At 47.7% G+C, this 21233-nt stretch overlaps 1 protein-coding gene across 1 annotated transcript in view; it reads left to right on the top strand.

Annotated features, from left to right (window-relative positions):
* LOC127585483 (beta-1,3-N-acetylglucosaminyltransferase lunatic fringe-like) overlaps positions 1 to 19938 on the top strand; it is a 38721-nt gene extending 18783 nt beyond the window's left edge. The window contains exons 3-8 of the mRNA XM_052042967.1: positions 2131 to 2233; positions 4622 to 4775; positions 10891 to 10976; positions 15515 to 15680; positions 16017 to 16102; positions 18544 to 19938. Of these exons, the coding sequence (XP_051898927.1) occupies positions 2131 to 2233; positions 4622 to 4775; positions 10891 to 10976; positions 15515 to 15680; positions 16017 to 16102; positions 18544 to 18595 (647 nt within the window). The 3' untranslated portion in view covers positions 18596 to 19938. The remainder of the gene's footprint in view (positions 1 to 2130; positions 2234 to 4621; positions 4776 to 10890; positions 10977 to 15514; positions 15681 to 16016; positions 16103 to 18543) is intronic.
* The last annotated feature ends 1295 nt before the right edge of the window (positions 19939 to 21233 follow it).

Below are 21233 nucleotides of genomic sequence, written 5' to 3'. Positions count from 1 at the left end.
AATGTAGAATACAGTGTAGGAAAAATAATGTTCCTGCCCAGGATCGAACTGGGAATCTTTCCCATGGGAGGCAAATGTGATAACCACTATACTATAGAAACTGCTTCCTGAAAGTGGTAGTTCTGGACTGTAAGGGAACCAGGGGATATGATGACTGGGTGGGAAATAGGATCAGCAGTGATCTTATGAAAGCTAAAGCAAGTTCGAGGGGCTGAAAGGCCTTTTCTTACTTGCTTGTCTTTATTAGTCGAGGCATTGAGGTCAAGGGTCAGGAAGTTACGTTGCAGCTTTATAAAACTCTGGTTAGGCTGCATCTGGAATATTGCATTCAATTCTGGTCACCCCATTATAGGAAGGATGTGGAGGCTTGGGAGAAGGTGCAGAAGAGGTTTACCAGGATGCTGCCTGGATTAGAGGGCATATGCTATAAGGAGAAGTTGGACAAACTTGGGTTGTTTTCTCTGGAGCGGTGGAGGCTGAGGGGAGACCTGATAGAAGTTTATAAAATGATGAGAGGCATAGATACAGTCGGTATCTTTTTCCCAGGGTTGAAATGTCTAATACTAGAAGACATTTAAGGTGACAGGAGGAAAGTTCAAAGGAGATGTGTGGGGTGAGGTTTTTACAGAGAGTGGTGGGTGCCTGGAATGTGCTGTCTGGGGTGGTGGTGGAGGCAGATACAATACAGGCCTTTAAGGGACTCTTAGATCATCCCATTTTGCCATATTTGGCCCATCTAAACCTTTCCTACCCACCACCTCTGTGTGATAATCTTGCCCCCCAGGTCCCCTTTAAATCTTTCCCTTCTCACCTTAAACCCCTCCCCCACCCTGGTTTTAGACCCCCCCCCACCCTGGGATAAAGACTGCAACCGTCCACCTTATCTATATTTTATATACATGATTTTATACACCTCTATCAGCCTCCTTCGCTCCGGGGAAAACAATCCCAGTCTATCCAGTCTCTCCTTATAACTCAAGCTCTCCAGTCCCGGCAACATCCTTGAGAATCTTTTCTGCGCCCTTTCCAGCTTAGTGACATCCTTCCTGTCGCTAGACAACCAGAACAGCACACAATATTCCAGCTGCGGACTCACCCATGACTGGTACAGTTGCAACATGACGTCCCAGCTCTTGTACTCAATGCTCTACCAAGGCAATTGTGCCAAACGCCTTCTTCATCGCCCTGTCTACTTCGGTGGGGAGGGTGGGTTTGTGTCTGGGCAGGACCAAAAATAGCTGGGTTTGGACTGAATGGCCTTCTGTCACACTTTGCCTGCATGGTAAGTGGATTGGCATTCTCTGGTTGGTTCTGGCTGGCTACTTTACTGGGTGTGCATTCCGTGCTTGACACAGCGACCTAGGAGTGCAAGTGCATAGTTCACTGAAAGTGGCGTCACAGGTTGATAGGTTGGTGAAGAAGGCATTTGGCACACTGGCTTTCATCAGTCAGGGCACTGAGTATAGGAGTTGGGAAGTTATGTTGCAGTTGTACGAGACATTGGTGAGGCTGCAATGGGGGTGTTGAGTACAGTTTTGGTCACCCTGTTAGAGGAAAGATAGAAACTAGAATGAGTGTGGAAAAGATTTACCAGGATGTTGCCTGGACTTGGGGGCCTGAGTTATACGGAGAGGTTGTGTAGACTAGGAATTTATTCCCTGGAATGTAGGAGACTGAGGGGTGACCGGATAGAGGTGTATAAGTTCATGAGGGGCAGAGACAGGGTGAAAGCACATAGTCTTTTTTCCAGGGACGGGGTGCTAAAAACAAGAGGGCATAGGTTTAAGATCAGAGGTGAGAGATTTAAAAGGGACATCGGGGCAGGTTCTTCACGCAAAGGGTGGTGTGTATTTGAGCTGCCAGAAATAGTAGTTGAGGCGGGCACATTAGCAACATTTAAAAGCCATCTCGATAAGTACATGGATAGGAGAGGTTTAGAGGGCTATGGGCCAAACGCGGGCAGATGGGACCAGCTCGCTGGGCATCACGGTCAACATGGATGCGTTGGGCCGAAGGGCCTGCTTCCATGCTGTATGACTCTGTGACTCTGTACTTGAGCTCTTGTTGCATCCTCTTTCTCTCTCTCTCTCTCTCTCTCTCTCTCTCTCTCTCTCTCCCATCTCATCTCAGGCCACCGGGTCATCAATACCAACTGCTCGTCCGCCCACAGCCACCAAGCCTTGTCATGCAAGATGGCGGCGGAGTTCGACGTGTTCGTGGCGTCGCGCCTGAAGTAAGTTTCCGGGATGGTATGTGGAAGGAGCAGCGAGACCGTGTCAGTGAGCAGGGAGCATCGGGGTTGCAACAGCACAAGATGGCGGACAATTGGCCCACGTAGAGTTGTAGAGCACATAAACGGGCCCTTTCATCCCACCATGCCAAACGTGATGTCTTTCTGTACTAATCCGGACTGTCTGCATAAGTCCCGTATCCCTTTTACTCCTTTCCTGTCCAAGGGCCCTGGGACTACTGAGGGACAGAGGGACATTGGTACTACACAAAGAGGATGGGACAAACTTGGAACACCTTTTCTGGAAATTGGGATTGGTGCTGGGTCATTTGTAAACCTGACACTGATAGAATTTTATGAATCAGTGGTATTTACAAGTCCATAAATCCCTAAAGGTGACAGCACAGGTATATAAGGTGGTAAAGAAGGCAGACAGGGTACTTGCCTTCGTTAGCCAGGGCACAGAATATAGGAACATGGAGGTCATGATATAACTTCATAAAACTTTTGGTTCTGCCACAGCTGGACTACTGGTTAAACTGGTAAATTGGTTTATTATTATTAGTGAAAAGTTTTTGTTTGCATTGTCATCCAGACAGATCATTCCATACGTGTACATCGAGGTAGTACAAAAGGGAAAAAACCCAACAGAATACAGAATAGTGTTACACTTACGGATAAAGTACAGTGCGGATAGACAAATAAAGTGCAAGGGACCTGTCCGAATGTCTCTTCAACACTGTCATTGTATCTGCCTCTACCACCACCTCTGGCAGCTTGTTCCAGATATTCGCCACCATCTGTGTGAAAAACTTAGCCTTTAGATCTCTTTTCAATTTCTCCCCTCTCACCTTAAACCTGTGCCCTCTCGTTCTGGACTCCCCTGCTCCAGTAAAACGCTCTGACTCTCTATCTTATCTATGCCCCTCATACTTTTATAATGCTCCATAAGGTCACTCCTCAACCTCCGATGTTCCAGTTGGATTAAACCTAGCCCATCCAATCCCTCTTTATAATTGCAGCCCTCCAATTCCAGGCAACATTCTGGTGAATCCTGGGGGTGGGGGTTGTGGGACACAATGGAAGGGGGGCGGGTGTAGGGAGTGGATTTAAGAAGGGGTACTGCACGGAGAGGATGGGACAAATTTGGGATATCTTTTCTGGAAATTGGGATTGGTGCTGGGTCATTTGTAAACCTGAGACTGATCGAATTTTGTGAATCAGTGGTACTGGGGGATATTGGGAAGGACAGGTAACAGAGTCACGGGGTCAGTGATGGGGCAGTACGGGCTGGAGGGGCGGAGAGGCCGTTTCCTCCATCAGCACTCCTGGAACAGGGCGATGTCCGCCCAAGGAAGACACGAGCCCAGGGACAGGGTGGCAGTCTCTCCATGCACAACCCTTGCATACTGCCCCAGTCCCTCACATGCGCCGGGCACACTGAACTGCCCTCTCGCACACTTTTTGCACACTCCACCACTCCCTCGCACACTCCTCGCATGCTTCACTGCCCCTTTGCTCACTCCTCAAAGTCCACAACCCTCTTGCACATCTTGCACACCCCACCGCCCCCCACACACTCCTCACACACTCCGCCATGCCTCACACACTCCTTGCACACTCCATTATGCCTGCACAATCCACTACCTCTTGCTCACTTCTGCACACTCCACTACTCGCACACTCCTCTATCCCCTCACACACTCCCTTGCACACTCCTTGCACGCTTCTCTACCCCTTGCACATTCCACTACCCCCTGGCACACTTCTTTATCTCCTTGCACACCCACTACCCCTTTGCACACTCCTCTAACCCTCACACACTCCACTACCCCCTTGCACGCTCCTTGCTCACTCCTCTACCCCTCACACATGCACTACACCCTTGCACATTCTGTGCACACTCCTTTACCCCTAGCACACTCCAACACTGCCCGAACACTCCTTGCACATTCATTCACCCCTCGCACACTCCTTGCATGCTCCTTACCCCTTGCAAACTTCACTACCCCCCACACACTCCTTGCATACTCCTTACCCCTTGCACACTCCACTACCTCCTTGCACACTCATTGCACACTCCTTACCCCTCGCCCCCCACAACCTACCCAGCTGCACACTGTTCCCCTTCCATGTCGAAGCTGGTGTCTAGGCCTCGGTCATCCAGCCCTGGCCTCACACGGGGACCTTTGTTCCCGAGCGGCTTGGTGGACCCATCGATCTGGAGGGGGTCAAATCCCCCCCCCACCACCCCGGCTCCCTGGGCCTGACCCCAACCGAAATCCTCGACACCCTCCGGTGCATCCTGGTGGCCATCGCCAGGTCTGATTGGTCACCAATGTTGACAGCCCCCTCTCACCCCTGTCTCCTTCTCTCTGCCCCCCGCCCCAGGTGGTTCTGCCACGTCGATGATGACAACTACGTCAATGTGCGCGCTCTGCTCCAGCTCCTGTCCAGCTTCCCCCCAACACAGGATGTCTACGTGGGAAAACCTAGTCTGGACCGTCCAATCGAGGCATCCGTGAAACTGGCCAACAACAAAACGGTGAGTGGCTCCAGATTCCCGAGAGAGAGGAAGCCCTCTGGAATTTAAATTTTACTCAGGAATTGCACAAGGAATAGAATCGGGGAAGGAGATGACCTGGGATGCTTTTCCAGCTCTCTGACTCGTCTCATTCCCAGAACCCGGGCCAGTTTTATTCCAACTTCCTTTCAACAGTTTCCATCGAATCAATTTTTATTGGTATTGGTTTATTATTGTCACTTGTACCGAGGTGCAGTGAAAAACTTGTCTTGCATACCGTTCGTACAGATCAATTCATTACACAGTGCATTGAGGTAGTATAGAGTGCATTGAGGTAGTACAGGGTAAAAACAATAACAGAATACAGGGTAAAGTGTCACAGCTACAGAGAAAGTGCAGTACAGGTAGACAATAAGGTGCAAGGTCAAACAAGATAGGTTGTGAAGTCAAGAGTCCATCTCATCGTATGAGGGAACCGTTCAATAGTCTTATAACAGTGGGATGACACTGCAGTACAGTGAAAAGCTTTTGTTTGCGTACCGTCCAGGCCAATCATGCCGTACACAAGCAGTTAAAAGAAAAACAGAATATAGCGTTATACAGCACCTCTCACTTCCCTTGCAGGCAACCCAAAGAAATTCACAGCCAGAGAAGTGACAGTGTGGTCACTGCAGAAGTTGGTTCATGTACAGTGAGGTCCCACAGTAGGAATGTAAGAATGATCAGATAACCCACTTTAGTGATGTGGTTTGGGAGATAAATATGTGCAAGAGTTCCTGCTCTTCCTCACAAGGAGTGCCTTGGGGATGGTAAAATGGGCATGAATTTCTAAAGTACATTTTTGCTCCTCAGGACATCCTAAAGCGTTGACAGAGAGTGAAGTGAATTGGAAGATTTGTCACTGTTGTAATGGAGGAAACGTAGTGGGTTTATTATTGTCATGTGTACCAAGATATAGTGAAAAACTTTGTTCTGGTTGTCATCCAGATAGATCATGTTGTATATAATTGCAATGTGGTAGTTAAAAGAAAACAGAATGCAGAATGCAGTGTTGCAGTTACAGAGAAAGTGCAGTGCGGGCAGACAGATAAGGTGCAAGGGTCACGACGTGGTAGATTGGGAGATCAAGAGTTCATCTTTCAGTGTATGAGAAGTCTGTTCAGTAGTCTTATAACAGCGGGATAGAAGCTATCCTTGAGCCTGGTGGTACGTGCTCTCAGGCTTTTGTATCGTCTGGCCGATGGGAGGGGGGAGAAGAGAGAATGACTGGGGTGGAAGGGGTCATTGATTATGCTGGCTGCTTTCCCGAGAGAGCGGGAAGTGTAGATGGAGTCAATAGAGGGGAGGATGGTTTTCATGAAGTGCTGAGCTGTGTCCACAACTCTCTGCAATTTCTTGTGGTCTTGGGCAGAGCAGTTGCTATGCTAAGTTGCGGTGCATCCGGATAGGATGCTTTCTGTGGTGCGTCTGTGAAAATTGGTGTGTCATCGGCAACATGCCGAAGTGGGATGTTTTTGTAACTTGGCATTCACGCCGGCGGTTCATGCCTTGGCAGTGCACCGGGTGAGGAACTGTTGCTTGACTGGTGGGCAGGGAGAGTGTGTGAATGGGCAGGGTACCTGGTCTTGTCTGGGCTCTCATTGCCCCGTGCTTGTGAAGCCTGCAGGTGGTGACGTTGGTGGAAAGTGTGCCTAGTTTACAGCCACCCTTGGTCTGGTTCAGGCGTACAGTGTCAGACTGGCATGACATGGGTTCGAAACCCACTGGGGCAGCTGAGGAACTTAAATAGTCAAATAAATGAGGACATTTAAAAAAAAGCCGTGTTAACCATGAAGCTGCCAGATTGTTGTAAAAACTAACGTTCCTCAGGGCAGGAAATCAGCCACCCTTTCCCAGCCTGCTCACTATACGTGACTTCACACCTACCAATGTCATTGGTTCTCAATGGACGGCAGGGATGGACAATAAATGCTGGCACTGCCATTGACGTCCACATCCGTTGTACTAATGGACAAGTAAAACTGGCTGCAGTCTTGACCTTGAGTGAGAGGGCCACCACACCATGATCCCAGCTGCCGCTCCCAGACAGTGCTGTGGGAGTGCTAGACTGTCAGCGGCACCGTCCAGACACACTTTAAGGATTCCACAGCCCTGCTTATTGTGGAAATTTCTTCCAGCATTATGGCTAACGTTGCTCTCTCTGTCTAGCCAACACTGGCCTGCAGTTCTCTCACTGGGACCGACCCACGGTCAGTCAGAGTCCATTCAGCACTTGGCTTCCGTCTCTGGCAGTGACTTGACTCATTGATAGAGGCCTCTGCATTCCAACCGATGCTGCTGCTGCTACGTGTCACGTACAACACAGAAACAGGCCCTTCAGCTCTCTTTGGAGAGGAGGATGAGAGGTGACTTGATAGAGGTGTACAAGATGATAAGAGGCATAGATTGAGTGGACAGTCAGAGACTTTTTCCAGGGCGACAATGGCTAACACGAGAGGGCATAATTTTAAGGTATTTCGAGGAAGGTATAAGGGGGATGTCAGGGGTAAGTTTTTTACACAGAGAGTGGTGGGTGCGTGGAACGCACTGCCTGCAGAGATTGTGGGGGCAGATACGTTAGGGACATATAAGAGACTCTTAGATAGACACATGACTGATAGAGAAATGGAGGGCTATGTGGGGGGGAAGGGTTAGATAGATCTTAGAGCAGGGTACAATGTCGGCACAACATCATGGGCCGAAGGGTCTGTACTGTGCTGTAGGGTTCTATGTTCCATCAATTTTTGTATCATGTGGCAGGGTCGATGTTGAGATGTTTTCATTAATTGGAGAATCTTGAATGAGGGGACAGACTTCCAAGATGAGAGTCCAGGCATTTAAAACCGAGCTGTGTAGAAATTTCTGGAGTCTGAATGTCTGGAATTTTCTGCCCTGTAGTGTTGTGGAGACTGGATTATTAGAGTTACCTAAAGTGAGGTAGATACATCCTTGAAGGGTCAGGGAATTGAGGGCTAAGGGGAGGAGGCCTGGGGCCAATCAACCATCATCTTATAGAATGATAGGACAAGATTGAGGGGTCAAATGGCCTGTTCTTGCTCCTATTTTCTTGTGCTGTTGTGTGTGTAAGTTTGTGATCCAGAGATGTTGCCATGGTTGGGTGAAGCCCCACCCAGTGGTTGAAGGGTATAGGTGCAGGTGGCAAGACTTTGGAAGGGAGACGCAAGAGGTGCTGGAACTTTGAGCTAAGAAACAGATGGCTGGAGGAACTCGAGCAGCATCTGTGGAGGTAAAGGAGAGGCTGATGTTTCGGGTCGGGACCCTGCATCAGGACTGAGAGTGTAGAGGGGAGAAGGAGGGGTGAGAAACGGGCGGTAGGTGATAGGTGGAACTAGATAAGGGAGGGGTGATGGGCACATGGGACTAGGTGAGGGAGGGTGTTCAGATTAAGGAACTAGGGGGTGAAGAATAGAAGCGATGACCAAAGGGAGAGAGAACGTTGCATCTGAAACCTTCCGACCCGTCGAACCCTCTCTGTGATTGAACAGGCCCCTCAAGTTACCTTCCAGTCATTACAACACCAAAGGAGGTCATGCGGCCCATCGAGATCAAGCCAGCGCTCTGTAGGGCACCCAGTCAGCCCCATTCTCTTGCTCTCTCCCTACAGCCCCTTGAAGTCATCAATCGGCTCCACTAGAGTGAGTGGGGGAGTGAGACCCTTAGAAGTTAGATATATATATATTTGCACTCCGCCTATGTCACAGGGAGCCAATGAAATACTTCTGTAGTCACTGTTATAATGCAGGAATGTTGTGCACAGCAAGCTCCCACAATAGCAATGTGACGATGGTAGGAAATCTGTTTTAAGGTAACACCATATGACAGAGGATGAAGATCAGAACGCTTGTCAAAGTCAAAGTCGAAAGTCAAGTTTAATGTCAAATGCACAAGTCCATGTGTGCACAGGTGCAATGAAAAACTTACTTGCAGCAGCATCACAGGCACATAGCATCGGATAATAATGGGAGCTCTGTAGCCAGGAGAGCAGGCAGGCATTTCTGTGGTTGTAGAGTGATTACAGGTTGGTATGTTGTCTCTCTGGTGCCAGCATCAAGGATATCACTGAGTGACTGCAGACGTTCTAGAGGGAAGGTGAACAGTCAGAAGTTGGGGTCCATGTTGATACCAATGATAGGGGGAGTAGGGATGGGTCCTGCAGGTAGAGTTTAAGGAATTAGGAAAGAGATTAAATATGAGGACATCAAAGGTTGAATTATTCAGATTATTCCCAGTTCCAGGCACCAGTGGGTATAGAAACAGGAGGAGAGGGCAGATGAACGTGTGTCTGGAGACATGGTGCATAGGGAGGGTTTTAGATCCCTGGAGAATTGGCACCAGATCTGGGGGAGGAGGGTGCTGTAGAGACTGGACAGATTGTACCTCAACAGACTGACTAGGACCACCCTCTTCTTGAGTCTGTAGGCGGAGGCTTAAACTAATTTGGCCAGGGGTTAGACACAGGATGGTAGCATTAAAGAGGAGGAAAAAGTGGGAGAGATAAATAAGTTCCTGGATAAATAGCAGGAGGTTTTCAGACATAAAGAGGGCACTGTTCAGTTTACTGTGTGTCTATGTAAACACCAGGAGTGTCACAGGAAGATTCAAGGATGTTCTCAAAGCCTCCATGAAGAAATGCAGCATCCTCATTGACTCCTATAAACTTCTGGCCCACGACTGCTTGTGGAGGAGCAGTGGGGATAGGATTGAGAATGGCAAACCTTTTTGTCGGGAGCACATAGGGGCCCAGCACAAGTGGGGAGAGGAGTGCACCATCTCCCAAACTACCCACCCGCCTGCTCCATCAGACATCTGCCCCCCCCACAGCTCTCAGTCTACATTGGCCTCATCAGGGCCCACAGGACCTGAGTGGAAGCAAGCCATCCTTGATCCTGAGGGATCTTCTATTCCCATAGATTTTATAGGATTCAAGGTGGTGAGGGAGGAAGGGAGAGGAAAGAAGGAAGGGGAGGTGCAGGGTTGATCAAGGAGAATGTTGCAGGACTAGAGAGAGGGTGTCCTGGAATGATCATCCCATGAGGATCATTCCAGGACACTCTCTCTCTCTATCCTATATCTGTTTTAAAGTCAGGAAACACTGGAGCACTGTGGGGTCCATCCTATGGCCCAACAGCAGGTGGGAAGGTCATTGAGAAGCAAATTTTCAGTGAAGTTCCGAGATGTGCAAAAGTCATAGAGCAGTGATAGTGGGAATTCAAATACCCAAATACAGATGAGGCACTAACACACAGGGCAAAGAGCAGAGGAGTCCCTGAAGTCTATCCAGGAGAACTTTCTTGATCGGTACATTTCTGTCCCAACAAGGAACTTCTGGACTTGGTTCTGGAAATGAACTTGGCCAGGCAGAGCAAGTATGAGCGGGGAAGCATCCAGAAAACAGCAATCACAACATAATTGGGTTTAGAGCATAAAGATGTAGACCATTCCAAGGTTAAAATAGACATTTGGATAAGAGCCAATTTCAATGGGATGAGAACATACCTGGCCCAGGTAAAATGGAGTAGAAGCTTGGCAGGTAAAATGGAGTAGAAGCTTGGCAGGTAAAATGGAGTAGAAGCTTGGCAGGTAAAACTGCAATTGAACAATGGGGATACTTCAGCTGTAGTCCATGAGGGTGGGAAATAAAGGCTAGAGGTCCACAAATGATTAGAAAGATAGAAAGTAAGAGCAGTAAGACCAGGGTAGTTCTAGTCACCACAGCAAAGGAAAGATGGTGGAGAGGGTACAGAGGAGATTCACCACGATGTTGCCTGGGATGGAGTGCTTTTTATTGGCAATCAGTTTATTATTGTCACATGTACCGAGGTACAGTGAAAAAGTTTGTTTTGCATGTCATCCAGGCAGATCATTTCACCATATTGCTCCAGTTGAGGTAGTACAGGGGAAAAGCAATAACAGAAAGTGTTACAGCTACAGAGAAGGTGCAGTGCAGGCAGACAATAAGACGCAAGGGCCATGACGAGGTAGATAGTGAGGCCAAGAGTTATTAGGAAGGACGAGAGAAGCTGGGTCTATTTTTCCTGGAGCGAGGAGGTTGAGAATGTTTGGTTTGTTTTTACAGAAATCGGTGTTCTTTTGGTTTGCCACGGGAGGTGCTGGGTTGTGTATCAGCCGCAGCTTGGCACTGAAGATGAAGCCTTGGGCCAGGTAGGTGTCAGCCATTGCTGGAGGATTTGATGTAACATTCATCCAGCAATGCACCTGCACTAAATTCTGTTGACTGGGGCCTTCACATCAGCCTCCGGTTGACCCCTGGTGTGAACTCTACACCATCCTTGCCCACCATTGGATAACAACAAACCTTTGCAGTCATTAGGTCACATTTCATCAAACTGATTGAGTTTGATTGTCTGAGGGTCACACTCCAGTGCGGTGATGTTCAAGTTTATTGTCACGGATATAAATGCCATGAAAATGAGCTTTATGCAGCAGCAGCACAGTACATTACAAACATAAATTACATAAATTAAAATAAATTATACATAATTACATGACAAAATAAACAAAAATAACACAACAACATTAGTGCAAGGAAATATACTCTGAGGTAGAATTAAGGTTTTTCCATCGGTTCTGACGGCAGTGGGAAAGAAGCTGTTGTTGAACCTTGAGGTGTGGGCCTTCAGGCTCCTGTACCTCCTGCCTGATGGCAGCATCGAGAAGATCGCACGGCCCAGATGGTGGGGGTCCCTGATGACGAATGTCGCCTTCCTGAGACATCGCCCCTTGTAGATGTCCTCGGTGGTGGGGAGAGCTGTACCTGTGATGGAACTGGCTGAGTCCACCACTCTCTGGAGCCTCTTGCGTTCCTGCGCATTGGAGCTTCCATACCAGGCCATGATGTAACCAGTCAGAACGCTTTCTACTGTACATCTGTAGAAGTTTGTTGGAGTCTTCGATGACATGCCGAATCTCCTTAAATTTCTAAAAAAAAGTCGAGATGCTTGCGTGCCTTCTTCATGGTTGTATCTATGTGCTGGCCCCAGGATAGGTCCTCTGAGATGTTGACACCCAGGAACTTGAAGCTGCTCACCTTCTCCACCGGAGACCCTTCAGTGAGGACTGGTGTGTGTTCGCCTTCCTGATAAAGGGATATGGGGTAAAAAAAGTCTCTAGTTATCCCCTCCTCACACATCTCCCACCCTGGCTGATCCCCCATTACATCACCTGCCCCAACCACCAGTATACCAGCCAAGCCCCTACCCATCTCCCTCCCTGAGCGTCCCACCCATCTCTCTCCCCAACTCCCTGCCCATCACCCACCTCCCAACCACCTCCCACTCAACCAGCTGCTCTCGCTGTGCCTGCTGAATAGTTCCACCAATTTCGGCTGTGTTCCACTGTTGTGGGTCCTCCAGGAACTGCCTATCTCCAGGATGCCATTGGCAGGAATATTTGGAATCGGAATCCTGGGGACCATTTATGTATTTCTGCACATTGTGTTTGGACATTTCAAACATATCGGTCATCAGCAATAAAGGGTGACCGGTTAACTGTCAAGAATTGGGGATCAGTCAGGAAGGCAGTGACCGTTAAGGATGGACACTAGGGAAGTCTTGGCGGTCCTCGTGCAGGTTACCCTAAAGGTTAACCACCAGGTTGGTTCGGCAGTTAGGAAAGTGAATGCTACGTTGGCATTCATTTCAAGAGGAATAGTGTATAAAAGTAACAATGTGTTGATGAGGCTCTATGGGGCACTGGTGAGACCTCATTTGGAGTACTGTGTGCAATTTTGGGCCCCTTATCTTAGGAAGGATGTACTGATGTTGGAGAGGATTCAAAGAAGATTTACAAGGAAGATTCCCAGAATGAAAGGGCTTACATACGAGGAGTGTTTGTCGGCTCTTGGACTGTATTCATTGGAGTACAGAAGAATGAGAGGGGACCTCATAGAAACATTTCGAATGTTGAATGGACTGGACAGAGTAGATGTGGCTAAGTTGTTTCCCTCGGTGGGTGAGTCCAGGACTAGAGGGCGCAGTCTTAGAAATAGAGGGTACCCATTTAGAACAGAGATGAGGAGAAATTTCTTTAGCCAGAGGGTTGTGGATTTATGGAATTCGTTGCCAGATACAGCTGTGGCGGCCTGATCATTGGGGGTGTTTAAGGAGGAGATTGATAGGTATATAATTAGTCAGGGTATCAAGGGATATGGGGGAACAGGCCGGGAATTGGGGCTAGATGGGAGAATAGTTATCTCATGGTGAAGTGGTGGAGAAGACTCGATGGGCCGAATGGCCTACTTCTGCTCCTTTGTCTTGTGATCTTGTGAGGTCATGCAACAAGATTTCCAGGATTACTTCAACTAAGAGTTGGTGAGCCATCTTCAGCCAACACTGAGACTGAATCTCAAAAGGATATCGACCACAGGAGGAAGTAACTTTCCAAGGGAATGGCGGAGACTCAGGGTCTGTGAATGCTGGGTAAAATTGAGTCATAGAGCGATAGGGATGCATGGAGTTGGGAGTTAACGTATTGGCATGGATAGGGGATTGGTTACTCAATAGAAGGCCGAGAGTTGGGATAAATGGGTGTTTCTCTGATTGGCAATCAGTGGTGAGCGGGGTGCCGCAGGGGTCAGTGCTGGGCCCACAACTGTTCACGATATACATTATCGATTTGGAAGAGGGGACCAAGCGTAATGTATCTAAGTTTGCTGATAACTCCAAGTTGAGTGGAAAAGCAAATTGTGCAGAAGATGCGGAGAGCCTGCAGAGAGAGAGAGAGAGAGAGAGAGAGAGAGAGAGAATCGCAAAAGGTTGGTTTGTAGGTGCAACAGGTTATCAGAAGGCAAATGGAATGTTGGCCTTCATCGCTGGAGGGATTGAATTTAAGAGCAGGGAGGTTATACTGCAACTGTACAGGATACTGGTGAGGCCACACCTGGAGTACTGCGTGCACTTCTGGTCTCCTTACTTGAGGAAAGATATACTGGCTTTGGAGGCAGTGCAGAGGAGGGTCAGCGGGTTGATTCCAGAGATGAGGGGGTTAGCCTATGAGGAGAGATTGAGTCGCCTGGCACTATACTCACTGGAATTCAGAAGAATGAGAGGGGATCTTTTAGAAAAATATAAAAATATGAAAGGGATAGATAGGACAGAGGCAGAAGAATTGTTTCCACTGGAACTAGGGGACATAGCTTCAAGATCGAGGGAGTAGATTTAGGATAGAGACACAAGAGATTCTGTAGATGTTGGAATCTGGAGCAACACACACAAAATGCCCGAGGAACTCAACAGGTCAGGCAGCATCTGTGGAGAGAAATAAACTGTCGATGTTTTGGGTCGAGACCCTTCAGCAGGACTGGAAAGGAAGAGGGCAGAAGCCAGAATAAGAAGGTGGGGAGAGGGAGGGGAGCACACGCAGGCAGGTGATAGGTGAGTCCAGGTGAGAGGTGAGTCCAGGTGAGAGGGGGAAGGTAGGTGGGTGGGGGAGGGGGGTGATGCAAGAAGCTGAGAGGTGTTAGGTAGAAGAGGCAAAGGGCTGAAGAAGAAGGAATCTGGTAGGAGAGGGTAGTGGACCGTGGAATAAAGGGAAGGAGGTGGTGAATAGCTAGGCAGGTCATGTGGGTGGGGGAGGGGAAAGAAAAGGGGGAGGGGGGCCACAGGAATGAGGGAAGACAAAGGTGAAAAAAAGGGGAGGGGGAGAAGAGGGGAGGGGTTACCAGAAGTTAGAGAAATCGATGTTGAGGCTGTCAGGTTGGAGACTCCCAAGGCGGAATACAAGGTGTTGTTCCTCCAACCTGCGACTGGCCTCAACGTGGCAGTAGAGGAGGCCGTGGATAGACATGTCAGTATGGGAGTGGGATGTGGAATTGAAGTGGGTGGCCACCAGGAGATCCTGGCTTTTGTGGCGGACGGAGCGAAGGTGCTCGACGAAGTGGTCACCCAATCTGCGTCGCGTCTCACTGATGTACAGGAGGCCGCACCAGGAGCACCAGATGCAATAAATGACACCCTTGGATTCACAGGTGAAGTGCTGCCTCACCTGGAAGGACTCTTTTCCCAGAGAGGAGTGAAGCTGTGGAATTCTCTGCCCAGGGAAGAACTAGAGGCTACCCCATTAAATATATTTACGACACAGTTAAATAGATTTTTACACAGTAGGGGAATTAAGGGTTCTGGGGAATAGGCAGGTAGGTAGATCTGAGTCCGTGGCCAGATCAGCCATGGTCTTGTTGAATGGCAGAGCAGGCTCGATGGGCCAGATGGCCTCCTCCTGCTCCTATTTCTGATGTTCTCATGATATAACACGGAAACAGGCCCGTCAGCCCAACTAGACCATGCTGACCAAGATGCTTAAGCTAGTCCCATTCGCCTGCATTTGGCCCATATCCCTCTAAACCTTTCCTATCCACGTCCGTGTCCAAATGTCTTTGAAATGCTATTATCGTACCTGCCTCAACCACCACCTGTGGCAGAGTTGGTGTCAGAAATGCCATCCGAGTACGCAGGAGGTTGGCCAAGCCTGAGAGGGGGCAGGAAACGGGCCTGTCCCATGTGGAATAACCACTAACTAGAGACAGAATCAAACAGGCCCTTCGGCCCACCATGTCCATGCCAACCACCTTTACTAATCTCATTTGGTCCATAACCTTGTGATTTTTGAACCAAGAGGTACGTTGAAGGAAATATGGTCAAATGTGCACATTTGAATAGTGAACTGTGATTTCCTTTTGCGACCAGCAATGGGCATTTTATGAACACGGCAGAGAGAATCAGTCTCCCTGATGACTGCACCATCGGTTACATCATTGAGGCTGTCCTGGGTGTGAAGCTGATCCGAAGCCCACTGTTCCACTCTCACCTGGAGAACTTGCAGCTGGTTTCAGAAGCCCAGGTTCAAAACCAGGTGGGTAGCCCTTGTCTCCTCCAGCTGGGTCATGTCGACGGGAGCAGGCACTCTGTAAATGCAGCGTGGCAGTTGTAGAGGGTAGATAAATGGGGCTTGTGAATAGTGGGATGGATTGAGGTTGGGGAAGGGTTGAGGGTTGGGCTGGATGACATTGGAGATGGGTTGAGGTTAACCTGAGGTTGAGGCTGATTAGAGACATGAGTGAGCCTGCTTAGGTAGTCAGTGAAAGGTGCTGGATCATGGTATTGTTCAACCATCTCGTAGAGCTGAGCACAGAGCAAACTAAAGGAAGGCAGACTGAAATAAAATTGAAATTGTGATTTTTACTTCTAGGTAACTTTAAGTTATGGAACCTTTGAGAACAAGAGAAATATCATTGAGATGAAGGGAGCGTTTTCTGTTGATGAAGACCCTTCAAGGTGAGTTCATTTGAACCTATTGTATTCTTGAAGGAATTGGATTGATTAAGATCAGCCCTCAGATTGTGGCTGTCTGCCCTGGATAGTGGTGTGAGGGTCGCACTGCAGATGGTCTCAGAGCTGGCATGTTATCACCTCACCTGCTACCACTAAGACCTCTGCTGACACTGGTCTATATTCTGTATCACCTCACCTGCAGCTGAAGCCCTGATGTTCGTTTCGATGGTTCCATCCTTCCAGCGAAAACAGAGAGCGCTGGGGACACTCAGTGGTCAGGAATTATCTGTGGAGGGAGAAGCAGAGGGAGCACCTCAGATGGAAAATCAGATGAAAGCCTTTAGATCTGAAACAATAACTCTTGATTCTCTCTCCACAGCTACTGCCTGACCTGCTGAGTGTTTCCATCATTTTCTGGTTTTACTTTAAACTTGCAGAGTCTGCAAATTTTTTTGATCTTCAGTTACACCCCTCACATGGCCTGTTCCCTCTTCTCTCTGTAAACTTTGCCATATGAAATGCTTGCTGTTCATGTTCCACTGGCACCGTTCCATTTCTCCCACCACCCCTGCATGCTTACAGTGCTTCTCCACTGAACAACACCTCGAATCCTACCATGTTCTGCCCCTCCTCTGCAATCTCCTCCGAGCTTAAAGCCTTCCAGGATATCTCTGCTCCTCCTTATCCCATCACAGGATGTTGACATCACTGGTAGCGCCAGCATTTATTGCCCATCCTTAATTGCTCCTTGAATTGAGCAGGCAGTGAAGAGTCATCCTCACTGTGGTGGGTCTGGAGTCACGTAGAGTCTGGACTGAGTAAAGACAACAAATTCCCTTCTTTGTTGGACGTTAGTGAGCTGGTGGGACATGTACAGTTTTGGTCTTCTTTTCTGAAGAGGGAGCGTAGCTAAGATTTGCCAGTCTGATTGCTGGGATGGTGTGTTTGCTGTATGGCGAGAGATCGAGCAGTCTAGCATTTTACTCTCGGGAGTTCAGAAGAATGTGAGGTGACCTCATTGTCACAGAAAGGGATTGGCATTCCCAAAGGCTCTGAATGGTGCTGCAGATACTTGCGGGCTGCCCCAAGAACACTCTATGTAAAAGATGCATTTCACTGTGTGTTTTGATGTACGTGTGACTAATAAAGATATCTTATCTTAAATGCACAGCTGTCTTTCTGTAGAAGCTCTGGTGTTACAAGATGGCCCGATATACAGCTGACAGATATTACAGTCATTCCTCAACTTATAACAGAGATGTATTCCCAAGAACCATTTCATAAAACTAAGATTTGTAAATTGAAAGGGCTAGTCCGGGCAAAAGTTATTTTTGGGTGCTGTGTACTCCTTGGTATGAGGGGTGGAACCCCTTCTATTGCAGTGATTCATAATCTGGAGACACCAGTCTGAAGAGTCAATGGCATTATAGCACAAATTTGTAAATAAGATGAGATTTCTTTATTAGTCACATGTACATTGAAACACACAGTGAAATGCATCTTTTGCGTAGAGTGTTCTGGGGGCAGCCCGCAAGTGTCGCCACGCTTCCGGCGCCAACATAGCATGCCCACAACTTCCTAACCCATACGTCTTTGGAATGTAGGAGGAAACCAGAGCACCCGGAGGGAACCCACGCAGACTCGGGGAGAATGTACAAACTCCTTACAGACAGTGGCCGGAATTGAACCCGGGTCGCTCGTGCAGTAATAGAGTTATGCTAACTGCTACACTACCGTGTTCTTAAATCAAGGAACACCTAGATATAAATTTTTAACTATTTATCTGGTGAACCCCACTGAGAAGTGTGTGTTTGTGAATGTGTCTTTGAATGCTTGTGAATGAGTGTGTGTCAGTTTCACTGTGCTTGTGAAGGAGTGTGAATGTGTCTGCTTCTGTACAAGTGAGTGTGTCTTTGTGTGCTTATGAATATGTGTGAGTTTCTCTGGGTGCTTGTGAACAAGTGTTGAACATGAGTCTGTGTGTACTATGGGCACTCACTGCCTACAGTGTGGACACTTGTGGGGGAGGGGGGGTGTGGTACCTGAGGGGTGTCTCACCAAGAAACTGCAGCAAGAAGTCATTGTTAGTTGGTAGTGGAAGGCGGGGTTGGGGGAGAAATAAAACACAGAAATGAAAAAAGATTAGATTAGATTACTTTATCGTATATACACCAGGGTGCAATGAAATTCCTTGTTTGCATGAAGCTCACAGAGTAAACAGTATACATGGTGATAATAAATACAGCAACGAGTGCCAAACAGCAGAATGGTGCAAAGACTGTTGTGCAGTCTGAATTAGTGTGAAAAAGGAAAGGCTAAGTGACAATAATGAAGTAACCAAGAAAGGTAGGGTGAAGAGTCCGAGAAAGTGTCAGCACCACCGGGAAGGGGTGAAACAAAATCAAATGTAATACTCCAGAGAAATAACATTCTGTCTTTTACAGGTTCAAGTCCATTCACTGTCTGCTGTACCCAGAAACACCATGGTGTCCCTAGACCTCCGACATGTCTCAGGGTCAAAGGTTACTGGAGGCTAGAGTCACCGCTGCCAACTCTGCACTTTCTGAAAGCACTTTGGGCCACTGACCTTTGCAACCAATGGTGTGAAACAAAAGAAAGAGGGAAGGAGGAAAAATAAAGTATTGACTATAACTGAGCTGGAATTAACTCTCGAGCAATGGTCACACAATGCCTTCCCCACCTTGGCATCCAAGTGAGTTGACCTCAACTGTGAACAAAGTCAATAACAAGCACAAGATGCCAATGAGATCCTTGATTGGGAAATATTTTGAAGGAAGATTTATTTTTAAAATATTATAGCTTTTCTTATATTTTTGCATGACTGGAAAAAGAGCCCTGGCCTGTTTCTCTGCACACACAATGGGCGTTTCGTGAACAGTGGTAACGATGTGCTTTGCTGGGGAGAGCCCCGTGTGCTTGGCTCACCGACAGATGTGCACTGCACAGTAAAAAGCTTGCTGGTTGGAATTTTCTCCCAAGTGTGGCTTTCTGAAAAGAATATTTTTAATTTTTGAAAAAAAAGCTAACACTTTCACGATGTTGGACTTGTTCTCTTTGGCTGCGGTGTGAGTGTTTGTGTAGATGTCACGCATTTATTGCCTACCTAAGCTGCTCTAAGTGACTTGCAGGGCTCTAAAGAGCAGTTAAGAGTGAGCTGTTGTCTGGAGTCACATCTAGACCTGACTGGGTACATTCCCTGTACCCTTGCAACTTATTCTCTCTCACAAGGCCATCAACTCCCCTTTGATTCTTTTGCCACTTAGGTACATTAGGGATTATTTATAGGAGCCAACTTACCTGCCAACCTGCAGGTCTTCGGGATGTGGGAGGAAACTGGAGCACCTGGTGTGTACGAGAGTGTGTGTGAGTTTCTCTGGGTGCTTGTGAATGAGTGTACAAACTCCCAACAGACAGCATCAGGGGTCGGAATTGAACCTGGCTCACCGGAGCAGTGAGGCAGCAGCTCTACCAGCTGTGCTACCTTGAATTTAAATTCAAGTTCAAGTGCAAATTTATTGTTGTCATGGGCATAAAAACACAGGGTATAAATGCCATGAGAATTAGCTTTGTGCAGCAGCAGCACAGTATATGTTAGAAGACGGGAGAAACATAAGTTAACGTAAATGTTGACATGAATTATATCCGTAAATGTTCGCAAAAAAAACCAAACAACATTAGTGCACAATAAAGAGAAAGAAAAAATATAGTCCGTGGTAGTGTTACGGTTTTTCAGGTCAATTCAAGAACCTGACGGCAGTGGGGATCCTTGAGGACCTTAATCAAAAAAATAATTAATTAAATTTGCATTGAAAGTTTAAGCATCAGTAATGCTGATTGTTTTTAAAAATCATCTTGTTTGTCAATGGAAGTAATCAGCCCTTACCTAGCCTGGTCTGTATGTGACTTTATACCCAGTGGTTGACTCTTAATTGCTTCATCAGTTCAGGGATAATTAGTAATGCACAAAAAATGTTGGCTACATCCTGTCATTGGATAAATTAAAGAAATAACCCTTGCTGAAGAGTGTGTTTATTGGATGAAGATAGCAGCAGTCTGCCTGGTGATATCTTCCCAGATTCTTAAGAGAGGCCCAGATAGAGTAGACAGCCAGTATCTTTGTTGCAAGGTCGAAATGTCTAACACCAGAGGGCACGCATTTAAGGTAAGACAGGGTAAGTTCAAAGGAGATGTGTGGGGCAAGTAAGATAAGGTAAGATTTCTTTATTAGTCACATGTACATTGAAACACACAGTGAAATGCATCTTTGCGTAGAATGTTCTTGGGGCAGTCCGCAAGTGTCGCAACGCTTCCGGTGCCAACATAGTATGCCCACAACTTCCTAACCCGTACGTCTTTAGAACGTGGGAGGAAACCGGAGCACCTGGAGGAAACCCACACAGACACGGGGAGAACGTACAACTCCTCACAGACAGCAGTGGGAATTGAACTGGGGTCGCTGGCGCTGTAATAACGTTACGTTAACTGTTACGCTACCACACCGTCCAAAGTCGGGAGGCCCCAGTGAGGATTTTTACATAGAGAGTGGTGGGTGCCTGGAATGCACTGCCAGGGGTGGTGGTGGAGGCACATAAGATGGAGGTGTTTAAGAGGCTGTTAGACAGTCCTGTGAATGTGCAGAGAATGGAGGGATATGGATATTGCGTAGGCAAAAGGGAGTAGTTTAGTTAGGCGTTTAATTCCTGGATTAATTAGCTCGGCACACCACCATGGGCCAAAGGGCCTGTTCCTGTGTTGTTCTATGTTCACTTACCTACACACCAGGGACAATTTCCCGGGACCAACTTGCATGTCTTTGGGATGTGGGAGGAAACCGGTGCACCTGGAGGAAACCCATGTGGTCACGGGGAGAACGTGCAAACTCCTCACAGACAGCACCTAGGGCCAGGATTGAACCTGGGTCACTGGAGATGTGATGCAGCAGCTCTACCTGCTTTGCCACCATAACTCTTCATAATAGGCAACCTATTTCACTGACCTTTTCTCCTCACATTTCAAGATTTATTCAGTTTAGTTGATTTTCTCTTAGAATTCAGACTAAAGGCTTCTTAAATACTGACGGGAAAATAACCATCAATTACAGATGATTTTCTTA

Source organism: Pristis pectinata, chromosome 33 (genome assembly GCF_009764475.1).
Source record: "Pristis pectinata isolate sPriPec2 chromosome 33, sPriPec2.1.pri, whole genome shotgun sequence".
NCBI classification, from domain to species: domain Eukaryota; kingdom Metazoa; phylum Chordata; class Chondrichthyes; order Rhinopristiformes; family Pristidae; genus Pristis; species Pristis pectinata.
This window is presented reverse-complemented; position numbering and strand designations above follow the sequence as displayed.